This window comes from Diadema antillarum, unplaced genomic scaffold (genome assembly GCF_040938485.1).
Source record: "Diadema antillarum isolate AM-2024a unplaced genomic scaffold, OU_Dant_1.0 seq00001096_RagTag, whole genome shotgun sequence".
Classification (NCBI taxonomy): Eukaryota; Metazoa; Echinodermata; class Echinoidea; order Diadematoida; family Diadematidae; genus Diadema; species Diadema antillarum.
In genome coordinates this window covers 260,100-274,248 of record NW_027271913.1, presented here as the reverse complement: position 1 = coordinate 274,248, position 14,149 = coordinate 260,100, and the positions used below count along the sequence as shown (strand labels likewise).

Below are 14,149 nucleotides of genomic sequence, written 5' to 3'. Positions count from 1 at the left end.
AAACCAAGTTGACCTCTCTATCAACATGTATCCGCCTGTAGAAAACATCAAATCTTCAAATGTAGTGAAGATATGAAATTGGCGTCCTGTAGTAGTATTGAGAGTTCTTGAAAGAATTTCATGGTTGTATGCAGCACATTAAAGCTTGGAGTATCAAAAGCGGGATCAAATTGGATGGTAATTCTAAACCAGGAAAATACATCTGCCTCTAGGAATTGAGAGACACACATGCTCTCACTTTTTTTCCTTTTTTTTTTTTTTGCTTCCCTCGTAGATGGATGACTTTCACTCATTTCTATGTTTCTAGTACGTGCCACTTGCAAAGAGGACTGTTCAGTCGAAACTACTTCCTGTTGTGCATGTAATATTTGTTAGAGCCAGCTTCCAAGAACGGTAGTCAATGTTCCCTCAGTGTGAATCATGCAATGTGAAGGAGAGAGGGAAATGTAGTGCCGATCAGCAAAGCTTAGCGTAGAGCTTCCTTCAGACGGAGCTGATTAGCCACAAAGGTAGAGGTTCCAAAGAGGAAATGCCAACTGGTGTGAGCGCCGCACAGTGCAGTTGCATTTTTCAAATACGTGTGGTGCTACAGTAGTGGTAACTATTAGTGTGGGACTGTATCGAGGGTTGTTTATCGGGCGAGCTCTGAGGAGAAATTACAGTTTTCCGTCTGTGAATTTCATTATGATGCAAGACCTGTCCCTGTGAAATTGAGATGTTCCTGCCCACATGGAAGTGACCGATCCTAAGAGCGGTGGGAAGGGGTGAGTAATGATTATCTGACCCCTCCCACTTATGCCTTTGGCCAGGTCCTGGGTCGGGTCAGGCATTTATTAGTAGTGCAGGGGCAGCACGTGGCGGGGAATATGCCATGAATCGTGTTTTCCTGGTTGGCTTGCTGTGCACCGTGTGCCATTGTGGCTTTGGGAAATTCAGCAGGGATCGTCCTTTATTCCAATGACTATATTAATTTCTTTTTTCAACTACTTGTATGTTGAGAAGATTATTTTTATTATGAAGATTCAAGATGCAGCAGTACAGATGTACATGAAATTGGATGTTAGAGTTGTGTTGGTGAGGTGGATACAGAGAAATCAGTACTTCACTATCCAAAATAACCAAAAATTTGATGTTTGAATTTTAGATAAAACATTCCAGAAGTTATCACATTAAAGCCATTCTCAGTTCTCATTCTCATATGCACATTTATTTGGTCATTGAAGTGTACTTGCCTGTGGTTTCAGATGGAACTTTTGGAACCAAATTTGGCCAATCTCTCTCACGCTAGATTTTTGTTTCCACAGCTCATGTATGTCTGAGCATTGATGAACTGTTCTTGCAAATTTTTATTTTTAGTTTATTTCATTTTTTAAATAGTCGATGGGATAACTTTGAACTTTGAAGCCAGCCACAGGTTTCCCATAAACTGCCTTTGTGATTTGGAGCCATACAATATTTATGTAACTGGATAGCAGTGAATGTCATACCAGGGACTTATTGCATGAATCAGGGGCCAACATTGCAAGAATTGAAGATGAGTGCAATATTGGCCTTGAAGAGTAAAAATTTTCCAGGTATTCCTTGAAATAAAGCCATCCAATATGAAATTAGTCTAATCTTTGTTCAATCATTACCAAGAGAAGGTGTAAACAACTGAAAAAAAGAAGAATAGTTACTGTGTAGGCCCTACTAGAATTTGAAATAGTCTGCACTAAATTGTGACTTGCTGTAATTGTAGCAATTAGTCTCTATGTATGCTTGTCACATGAATTCGTGCATGTACATAGCAAGCATATACCTGTTTGTGCAACAGACGAGACAAAATACGGTGTATCATTATACAACGTAGTAGCCTACAAATCGGTTGTATGGGGACTCAGAGTTAACCCGTTGAGGACGGACTGATTTTGCTATAACACGCATTTCCCATCTAGACACCTGCCCGAGTATTCTCGGGACTCATCTTCTATGGGTTGATATACATTTGTAGTAGCCCATGTGTTGCACTGAATGTGCTCTGATATTGCCCACAATGCAAATCAAGAAAACCATATGGCCGTTTAATGCATTGCTACAGTGCCTCATCTATTTGTTGTTACTCTTTGTATTATTGTAATAAGGTTGCATAGAAGCAGTCAGCAATGATAAACTAAAGAAGTAACCTGCCTTGGATTTGAACCTGTCACGTACTTCTTACAGGGTAGCAGCACCACTTGTCCGAAGTTAGTTCAAGTTAGGTAGTAATTAACAGGATGAACTAGGAACAAGTTGCTATTTAATGCCACTCCCTCTTCTCTTTGTGGACTGTGGAGATGATATACATGTAAAGTCTATAGGAAATTGTGTTACGTGAAAAAGGATTGTCTTTCTTGTGAATTTACTCTAATTATCTTATGTGTACATTGATAAATGCAGTGGGGGAGTGACAGCAAAAACACTCATTGATAAATCATTACTCTTTGTACAAATTGAATGAATAATTTTTTGATTTCTAGTGGTATGAAATTTGTATTAACAATTGGTTATTATTCATGCTAGAAGATTGCATTCACAAACCCCATCCCGTGTGTCTTTCTGTGTACATTTATTTGTGTGTGTGTGTGTGTGTTTGCATTAATAAGAGGGAGACAGACAGACAGAAGGGAGAGGAGATGCATAGATAGTGGATAAAAAAGAAAAGGAAGGAAGATTGAAAGAGTGGGCGTGGGGGGGGGGGGTGGCTGACTGACCTTTGCCCTCTCAATTCCCCTGAAATCCCATAATCCTTGGACTCTAACAGAAGAGAATATATTCCATCTACATGTACAATTGTTGGTATGCATGCAACCACTCCCTGAATGTGGCACCCTTCATATATCATGTCTGGGCAGACATTTCCAATCACATTTTCTGTCTCTAGACCTGCCTACATCTTGACCTTTTCTAAACTTGAAGTCAAGTTGGAGACATAATTTCTTGCCAAATTCTCGAACAAGGGTAAATTATTTTTCAAAGTGGAAATTGTTCAAAATTTGTGCTCAACTGAACTACAGGAATGTCATATAAGATAAGAAGCATAGATAGGGATACACAAAATGTTATACTACTAGTGAAAGTACTGTGCTTCAATGACAGTGGCCTACAGCACTGAAAATAAAATATAATTTGTTCTAAAGTTTTCATGTGTACAGTTTTGATAGATTGTCAAAATGTGTGTGAATTTTGACCTCTTCCTTTTCCTTTACAAAGTTCTTGAATTGATGAATGCGTAATGTTGTAAGCCTAGATATCATGCATACCTTGAAATTGTGTATCTTTCCTGTATGAGATATTCTGGTTTGTTTTGTTTTCATAGCCTGAATTGTCCTTCCATACTTGATATTCAAATATTTAAACTATAAAAAGTTGTCATGACGTGTGTCATGATGTACAGTAATTAGTAAATAACCAATGTATCTTCTAATCACATAATGTGAATATTTCTTTTTATTTACAGTCCTCAACTGAAGTTCAAACGCCCAGAAGAAACAGAAGAGTGGCTTCTATCAAGGTGAGAAAATTATAAGATACCGGTAATAAATGATGCGTGATTTTGAAAGCCGTATTGTTATACATGTATTGTATGCATGACAAAATGTATTAATCCCAGTGCAGTTTAAGGCCATACAAAATGTACTGTACGAGCTTGAATTTTGGCGTACAGATATTTTTGCGAATTGCTACTTGGAGGACATTTTCACGTGTTGTTAATTTCGCGGTTGCGAGGGTCGCACACGTTTATGTTTTCGCGTGTTGTCATTTTCGCGTTTCAAAGGCGATTTGCGAAATTCACGAGAATAAAACCACCGCAAAAATTTCAGCTCGTACAGTATAAAATGATGTAAAAGTGTTTGATGACTAATTATGCTTGTAATGTATATTTCATATGAAATCTGAAACTGGAATGGTGTATGGCAAATCCTGCTCCACTTGTTAGTAAGCCTGTAGTAAACAATGAGTCTGTGGATGCAGGAATGTGGTACCTGGTTTCTATATTGCATGACAGTGCACTATAATGACAACAGTGAGTATTAAAGGGGCATAGTCCCGGTAGTGTAGATGGCGCTGTTGATGCTCCTGCCGATCACCGTTAGCATTGATACGAAGATTGCCGAAATTGAGCTGTCATCAAGAGTAAAGCGCGTAGATGTTGCTAAGTAACGTTGCCTTCGTTGTCTTCTCTGCGCATCACGCAGTCTGTAGTAATGCCAGGGTGCATGCATATGTGCTTCTTATTATGACATCACAAAAGAAATTTGCTAAAGCTGTCATCGCCCTGAGCGGAATCATGAGCCGAACTGTGATCGGACCACTGACACAGTGGATCGGACTTCTTCGGACTCGGGAAAGTGGGCCAAAGCATAAGCGCCCAAGAGAAGTCGATAGCATAGGTCTCCATAGGAAACTTGCGCCGTGCGCCCGCGTACGCATTTGACTAAAACACCGGGACCATGCACCTTTAGACCAATCATGATTTCTGTGATCAGTATGTAAGTGCATCAGTGTCAATAATTCCTATCTAGGCTCATTTTAAAGAAATCCTTTGGATTGGTTGAAAGTTGTTTTCTACAGTAGTAGTAGTACTGTATAAGCTGTTATTTTCGAGAGGGTTTGATTTTTGCAAATTTCGCGAATCACAATTGGATCGTGAATTTAACAACATGCAAAACTGTCACCTTGCGTTGTGGTAATAGAGCATTTATGAAAGCGTCGGTGTCAATTTGTGAAAACAACTTTTGCAAAAATGTCTGTGATCTCCTCATTTACGAAAATATCTGTACATGAAAATATCATCTATTTGTAGTAACCTGCAACACAGTGTGATACAAATTATCTTGTTCTAGTACTTGAGAACAGTCAGCATAGAAATGTGGTTTTTATGCATAAAGTACTAGTTGCTTCTTATACTTGTAGTGATGTTCTGAATACAAACAAAATCTGAATTTGACAGAAGTGAACAGCATCGCGAAACTACAGCATTTGTGTCACAATCTGTATTGATCATGTGGATCAGCTGGGAGTAGGGGGAGGTTGTTGATTGTATGGGTATGATATGTCAACATGGTGTTTACTATTACTTTTCTTTTAACCTGTGTAACTACATAGCAGTCGAATGCATATTATTCTCAAGATTCGGTATATTGTTTGGTCCTTTGGAAGTCAATTGAGAGCTAAGTTTAATAGATTGCAACTCAGCATGTGCACTCCCTGCTTGCTGAGCCTGTAATATCTCTTGATTGACTCCTGTGGATTTGTTTCAAAATGAGTGGATGGTTTCTTCTGAAATGGATTTTTGCTCAGGTATATATGGTGTATAGTTAGACTAAAGGCTTTGACTGCTCATAAAAAATGTAAATATCAAATATCAAATTCTAAAGCTGAAGTGGCAGGGAGAATAGAATTTCAGATTTTGTAATTCCTGTTTCTTATGATAACCTGGTATTCATGTCAGACAACTTCTATCTGTTAGACAGAACTTGTAATAATCCCTGTATGTGAATTTATCAATTTATCCTTTATTAAAACATGCTCACTTTAATTTTCTATTGTATCAGTGTAAGATTAAAGTGAACTCAATTGGGCATGGTTTGTGTTGGCTGGGATACGTTACTGTAGGTCCTCCCAAGTTGTGACGTTGTATGGTTCGCAGTGGTATGCTGTGGACCACATCTACGCTGTCATGTAGTGTTCTTACATTACTGGCGAGATGATCCTGTATTATTATGATCTTTGAAGACTTGGATGCCTCTCATTCACTGGAATACCAGGACAGGATGGATTACTGCAGTCATTAGCCTTCGCCCAAGGCTGATCAATTTCTCAAAGTGTCCTTCCTTGAGTGTCTTCAATGCATAATTTTTAAACACAATTTTTTTCACAGAGATAGAGGAATTTGTACTAAGGAGTGCTGGATACAAGTATAGAGTTTTGTTATGGGGATCCTTTTCTTCCCATTTTGAGTGTGTGTGTGAGTGTGTGCACATTGTATTTGTATGTCTTTGTGTTGACAATAGGCCCAGAACTCTTGAGGGTGAAATAGTGTGACATTGAAAAATGTTGACATGACAGTGGAAGTTGCTAGGCAGCTCTGCCAAAAGCCACCCAAAACATATGAGAAAACTGCATGACAGACTGGAGGGCAATATTTTTACCATCGTGTGAAGTTTATTATGATGATATGAAATGAGAAGCCTAGTGGAGAAAGAAAAATACAATATTTGCCAAGTGACTTCAGCACTTTGATTCTTCCCAGCGACCACACTTAGACTGAATTCCTAGTAAAGAGACATATTGCGCCATAAAACTATTTCAGACTCTGGTGGCATCCTTGTGTATTTATGTGTGTGTGTATGTTTGTGCATGAAATACACGTTATGTATCAATATGTGAACTTTGACATTATGTTCTTGTCATAATATACTTGCTATGGCTATGGTACTTTTTTTTTTTTTTTTTTGAATAAGGCCCTGCCTAATGTCTATTGGTACCAAACCCTTGCATATAATTATTTGTGTGCTGTACACCAGCTAGTGTACCTTGTGTGTAAAATGAACTGATTTGTTTGAAGTTCATCTGTTGTTGGTGTTCATGTGGTATGAACATACTGAACAAAAGAAACAAAACCAAAATATGTGCAGCTAGGCGGCAAGGTGCGACTATTTGTAGTTGCAGTTGTGTGCAGCAGACTGTATATGATGTGGCCATTATGCATTGTAGCAAATGCTCACTAAACTCACCATGCCATAACTTTGTCACTAGGTAGTTTTGATTTTATTGTCCATTAGATGATCACTGATTGTGACCCTGATTTTGCAATATTATGCGATGATAATGGGTGAAATGTGCATTCTTTTTTTAGTGAGAATGAGAAGAAAGATGTATAAATTCTTCAGTACTCTTAAAAATAAATTATAAAATATCAAAGAAGAACTGGTTTGTCATTTCATTTCCATCTTTCACACATGTATACATTTGTAATGTGCACACACATGGGTAATAGACAGGTATATTATGCATGAATACACACATAATATCATATACTCGGTACATACACATGTTCATACTTACACACACAAACACACAGGCAAGTGTAAAAATTTATTTCCCATTAAAAAAAATGAATAGATATTTGATGGGAGTGAGTTTACCCTGCTTTTAGCATCAATTTTCTCACCCCAATGAATGGATTTGTTGCCACTGTCAGGGCCATTCTATGTCAGGCAACCTTTGGTGTGGTTCTTGATTATGTCAAAGGCAGGAATGTATTAGAAAAGCATGGATTAGTATAGAATCCTCTAGCTCAATCAGTAGACTTCACCAGCTTGTCTGCTGGCTCAGAAAAGGACCTTTGTGTTTGTAAGTGAAAGCAAGGCTTCAAGATCAGTCTCCTAGGGGGTGTTCATAGGTGTTTTAGCATTCTAGCATTCGCAGCCCAAACCTTGTAGGCCAGTGTAGAAGCACTGCCACCAGCTGGAAAATCACCTGAAATTTAATCTGCAGCAAACCACATGTCTGCCACCATAATGCATGCTGCAGGCAGGAGATACATTGTACGTACCTGCCTGTATGTGTGCTGTAATTTTGCATATAGAAGCCGTGCAGTATTCTGTGCTTGATTAATTAGTCTCGCCTCTTGATGGCAAAAACACCTCAAACTATGTCTGTAGTATTTCTTGAAGTATGTCAGTAGCAATCACACTGACTGTAATCTAATTGCCACTGTTGGAGGACTTTGTCTCAATGTCTAAGCTGTTAACAGTGTGTGTACATATAAGAACGGAGACCAAATTTATGAGTTGACTGAAATGGCCACAATGTTTGTTGTTGATAAGGAACATGAACTAATCACTGTGACTCTTTTTCTTTTGTTGCAATCTACAGAGAAAAGACAGACTACACATACTCCAGAAGGTGAGTTCACTGCTGTGTTATGTCATGTGTTTGATTTCTAGTAGTAATTGAAGTGCACTGTGCACAGTGAAGAAGTGATTTTTGTTTGATTAAAGGGAAGATAAACCCCAAGAGCAATGTGGATTGAGTGAAAGTAGCAGCATTAGTAGAACACATCAGTGAAAGTTTGAACAAAATCGGACAATCGATGCAAAAGTTATGAATTTTTAAAGTTATGGTGTTGGAACCGCTGGATGAGGAGACTACTAAAGGTTATGACGTATGAGTGGACAACAATACCAAGAAAATATAAAGAAAATACTACAAAAATCCATTTTTCATGAAAATTACAAATTCCATCAACTTGATATTTACATATGTTAAGGGTAGCAATTATTCCCCCTGCTTTCTGAAAGCGGTTGGTCCATTGCTCTTTCATAATTCTAGAGAAGTGAATTTTTGTTGAATTTCCTTTATATTTTCTTTGTATTGTTGTCCACTCATACGTCATATCCTCTAGTAGTCTCCTCATCCAGCGGTTCCAACACCAAAACTTTAAATATTCATAACTTTTGCATCGATTGTCCGATTTTCCTCAAACTTTCACGGATGTGTTGTACTAATTTTGCTGCTTTCACTCAATCCACATTGCTCTTTGGGTTTACCTTCCCTTTAAGAGATACTGTGACTGATGACACTGTGGAAAAGCCATTGTTTCATCTTGTTTCATTGCATTTTACTTTCTGTTCTAACTAAAGAGAATGAACAGTGCGATCTAAGATGGAACTTTTGTTCGTGTTATGCCATAAACTTTCATGTATACAGCCCACTTTATTTCAACACAGAAAATACCAAAAGTTGGGAGTAAAACCTCAAGGAGCAAGAAAATCTTGGCGATGGTTGCCAAGCCTGATATAAAATTCTGTCATGATAAGTTTATGCAGCCTATACACATGTTATTGTGTAAATAAATGAAAAAGACATTGATTTGAAATTTCATAATACATGCACCATTATTCCCCAAGTCAACTTGTGTGTCATATTTCTTTCTATCAGTGTTACTGTTTCATCATAAATTAACACTTACGATGAAGAGTTTGCTAGCGACTGTATCGAAAATGGGCAGAAAGGATTGGTTGTAAATATGCAGTGTGTTTTAAAATTAATGATTATCATTTTTTTTTTTTTTTTTTTTTTTAGGGGGGGGGGGGGTCCGGCTGACTCCCAAAGTTTTGATGCACCAGATATGCCAAAATTAACAGCATTTTGTAATACCACCTGTCCTCTATGATTGAATTCAATTTTATGAAAAACCTTTTTTCCCCTTGAATTCTGAAACTGCCTATTTGATAACTTTGGTCAAATGAGTGACAATGTAAGGTCGTCGCTCTAAGGGTTGGATAAAAAGAAAAAAAGAACAGCAACAAAAACAAACTCATACTCACATACATCAAGTAAAATGAAACAAACTTTTTTTCACATATCATATTTGATTTAGACTAAAAAATTGTAACATTTTTACAAATCACAATGAAACTGGTAAGTTTGAAAAAGAGAGAAAACTTTTCGATCATGTCATGTAGATATAAGGAAGCTTGACATGTGTTTTATGAACATATTCACGCAATCTCTCCTCTTATAATGTATTGTTCTGTGAATGCTGATTTTATACCTTGTTGGATTTGCTTTTTGATGTGTATAGTGCCAGTTACTCGTCATCAGTGAGCCACGCAGCACCTCTACGGAGACTAGCCAACTCATATGAGACACCCATTATGTCTAGAAATGGCCAAGAAGAAGGTGAGCTGCTGCCACAGACGCCACACTCCGCTGCTCCAGGACACCGCTATGCGACGCGGTCAGCGTCCCGACGACGCAGCACTAGGGTCATCGGTCAGCAGGAGGGGGGCTACGACAACACCCCTGTCCGGGGTCAGAGGGCAACGCAGAAGACGAGGAAGATCACAAAAACAATGGCTCAGGTGTTGAGTAGATCATCAGGACTTATTGAAGAAAACGGTGCTGAATACGAGACTAGTGCTGACAACAGGTCTAGTGTCCAGACGAGACAGAGCGGGCTCTTAGCAGAAATGAATCAAAAGAACAGGAGCCTGAGTAACATATATGGTAAGTCTTGGAATCAGACTAATTATGGTGGATCAGCATTAACCACACAAGTTAACCTTGGAGGACCCACTACACTCGTAAACAGTATGTATGAATAAATCAAGTGTCATTCAAAGGAGATGGAATAATGATAGTCGCAAATTTGCCTGCATGAATGCTTACATTCACATTAGCAAGTTTAAAAAACAGTGAAAGCTCTCCTTCAAATAAAATGCAGGAAATGGGTCTGACAAGTGGAATACAATACATTTGTACAAGTTTATGATACAGTATATGATTAATCCTTTGAGATATAAAGTAAGTGACAACTGATGAAATTACCACATATTACAGATAAAGCTGCAGAAAAGTTTAAAAAGTGGGATGGAGAAGGGTTGACAAGTATCTCAAGTTGGATCCTCAACTAGTCCAGTGTAGTTCAGCTGAGGCAATATTTTTGTAAAATTCTGATGTTGCAAGATGTATACATGAAGCGATTCCTATTGACCCTGATTCTACTTATTGTGAGTCATTGTGAGATTGTGTAAAAATTGACTGTTTGCTGAAATAAGACTGAATTGCTTAACTTTTGATCAAACATCATAATGCCACAGAATTGCTTTATGTGTTAAGTATCATTTTTGTGTGTTCTCGCAGGTTTGGACAGAAATGAGAGTGACTTATCAGGTATGATGGCTGTCCGTACCTTCTTGTTTGATATTTACCAATTGAACTTGGAATTACACCTACCTTACTAAAGTTTGATGTACAGTACAGCTTGTATTGTATCTACCTCACCTAACCTTAGACACGACTATCATGTACAGCCAATTGGTAGATGGGCTGTGTTTCTCCTCCCTTGATTCTCTGGCTTGCTGGAAAACTGTAACTTGAATTGAAAAGAGCATCATTTCCTTCTTTATCATGATGGAACCTATTTGGTAACGAGTCCAAATTATGCAACACTGAATACTGTAAAACGAGAAATGTTCACATGCATTTTAATTTCACGAATTTTGCGAGAGCCAAGATTCGCAAAATTGAAATACACGCGAAAGTTCTTGTCTACACTATAATATGCATTTGTCGGCTCCAATTCGCGAAAATTTCATGCTGCGAAAATATCTTGTTTTACAGTAGTAAGTATTGCTTGACAATTTGAAAGCATGGCATAGTCATAAAACTCATGCAGTATGCCTATAAATCAAGGGATGGGGGAAGATGTGTTTGGAACACAGCGCATCAGTAGCACTTACCTCTGTTGCCAGCAGGAAATGTGTCATATGCCTGCAGACAATGATACACAATAATTTCTCTTACATGTCGAGTGTACATGTCACATGATGCTGCCATTGTCTATACAGCTAGGTCCCTATCAAGCCATTTGAGAGCATAAATGTTTTTGATAGCTCAGTATATGAAGTTAGAAAAGAGTGAATTTCCCACTGTAGGTCATGTAGGGATGCATGTACAGATTAAGAAATATGATGAAATACAAGTATCAAATGACAAGGTCATAAGTTTTAAGATGTTTTGTTAGAAAATTCTCATATTGTCATTGCATTTTGATAGTAATCTTGCCTTGCTGGTCCTCTTTTTATACCTGCTTTATTTAGGTGATCTTTTTAGGCCATGCACAGAGCAATATGCTGAGGGAAGTTGCTGGTAGAAATCTTTTTTATGCTAATTTTTGCTTCAGTCTTCTTTGTTGTGACTTTATAACCAAGACAAGGAGTGTGATTAAAGCTTGGCCTCAGTACAATCTTTAGATTGTCTGTTTGCGTAGTAACCTGATACCCATTCCCCAAGCGAAAGTAGTCTTTTAAGTGGTTCAGCAACGCAATAATACATGTGTGTAGACAATATGGTCAGAAAGTTTGACTTGGCATGCTTTCAAAATACAAAAAGTAATACAAGAACCAATGGCATAATTTGTTATTTGATGGAAATGTTATGCCATGTTGTATTAACTGCCATACTCTGTGTATGAAACTGCTCTTTAGTATACTAATACTCTACAGAGATTGTAGCACCAAGTTTAGCTGCAAGTGTTCCAACCAGATAATTTATGTGACTATTTTTCCAAAGTAAATAGTGCATTAACAAGAAAAGAGAACTGATACACAACAACACTATACAACTTATTCTGTGTCAGATATAGACTTATTATTCTTATCATTATTTTCCGTACAGACCTTTCAGAGTGCATCATATGGCTGTACGAGTGTATGTAATCTGTATGGACAAGTGGCATGGTTTAATATGAAACTCATGTTTTGAGAAAAAGGCAGTGAAAATCAATGATCTATATAAGCAGTTCTAGTCACTTGCACACTGTCTCCAAGGCATCAGAGTTCGTGGTCTTTGTATAAAGGTGGTTGCTTGTGCAGGTCTGATTCAGCAGTTAGATGGTACTGTACGAGCTGAAATTTTCGCGGTGGTTTTATTTTCGCGAATTTCGCGAATCGCCTCTGAACCGCGAAAATAACAACACACGAATAAGTAAGTTTAGTTAGACCCTCGCAACCGCAAAATTAACAGCACGCGAAAATGTCCTCCAAGTAGCAATTCGTGAAAATATCTGTACGCGAAAATTTCAGCTCGTACAGTGTAGGAAGTCAGCCTGTGAGATGATGTAAGAACAGGGGGGCGTTTCATCAACGAGTTCGTCGGAGTTTTCACCGACAAATTTGCTATCAGCCAATCAGACGCAAGGATTTCATTAGCTTTTACAGTTGTCAGTGTAAATCCTTGCGTCTGATTGGCTGATAGCAAATTTGTCGGTGAAAACCTCCGACGAACTCGTTGATGAAACGCCCCCCAGGAGTGATGTCTTCATAAGGTGCATGTGTACACACATCTTATCTCTCTTGTCCTAGATTCTGAGTCTCTCTCAGGCTTGGCATCACAAGGCTCTAGTACTACCACCATCACCACCATCACTACTACCACTACCACGACTACCACCTGGCTGCAACAACAAGGGGAGTTCTACCGACAGCAACCTGGTGTCTTGCCCTTCCTCATGACTTGCCTCATCACCACCCTTACCATCATGGAAACCATAGTAACCACCGTCGTCAGGGTGACATCTACATCAGTCAGCTCAGCAGCATCATCAGTGGGTTCTTCTGTGTCTCGTCTTGGTCATCTGCTAGGTTTGTATCATTTCCATTTTATTTATTTATTTGCCAAAGTTATGTTTGAAAACATGGCATGGAAATTTGGGTTTGTCACATGTTCCTGTGGAAGCATCTAAAGAACATATAAAAGAAAAACAAATTACATTACATTTACAGAGAACTAGGCATTCAATCAAAATGCCAACTATTATTATGATGTGGATATATACAACAGGGTGTATTATAAGCAAAACCTACCGTGGTATGTAATGAATCAGCCACTTTCAGTCATATCCTATTGATGAAGATTTTATGTTTTTTAAGCACATATGAGGTTTTCTAATTTGGGAAGACTTTGAAATCACATTAAGTGAGTTACATATTCAAGTAAAAATAGTTCCTTGTAATAGTGAGACTAAGATTGCTACTCATTTGATCATATGTACATATATTCAGTCTGTTTGTACACCATATGAGATATGCACAATGCAGTGTTTCACAGACTAGAAACTTACAAGTTCCTATCATATAACACCTAGATAGATCCTTGTCATTTGATTGATTGTTTGACATTGATCATCCCTCCCATTTCACTATGATGTCACCATCCATGCAATTGTGGCTCCATTTACCATGCAATTTTGGATCCATACGATTTGCTCCATTGCACGCATGCTGAGAGCCCGGCACACTACGAGTATAAAATGATTGCGTTTGCAGTGTGTGTATGCAACAGCGCGCTAGTGTAAAACGCTCACTCTCTTGATCTCAGATTCTCTCTTGTTTCTAAATTAATAAAACATCAAATGACAAGGATCAATTTTAGGCATTATATAAAACAAATAATTAATGTTTTTCATTCGTGCAATGGACAGAATATTTCATTCGGTGAAAAATGAAATGATCCATTGCACTCATAAATATTCATTGTTTGTTTATTATATGATGATACATACATCACCTTATTTGGTCTATGATGCAGGAAATATAGTTCCGATGTGTTGGCTCAGTGA

The 14,149-nt window shown here is 38.1% G+C and overlaps 1 protein-coding gene across 1 annotated transcript in view; it reads left to right on the top strand.

The window, feature by feature from the left end:
- The window catches only part of LOC139743561 (uncharacterized), a 50,717-nt gene that overhangs the window by 23,783 nt on the left and 12,785 nt on the right, over positions 1-14,149 (top strand). The window contains exons 2-6 of the mRNA XM_071654041.1: positions 3,476-3,529; positions 7,900-7,929; positions 9,611-10,035; positions 10,672-10,701; positions 12,894-13,172. Coding sequence (XP_071510142.1) covers positions 3,476-3,529; positions 7,900-7,929; positions 9,611-10,035; positions 10,672-10,701; positions 12,894-13,172 — 818 coding nt within the window. The remainder of the gene's footprint in view (positions 1-3,475; positions 3,530-7,899; positions 7,930-9,610; positions 10,036-10,671; positions 10,702-12,893; positions 13,173-14,149) is intronic.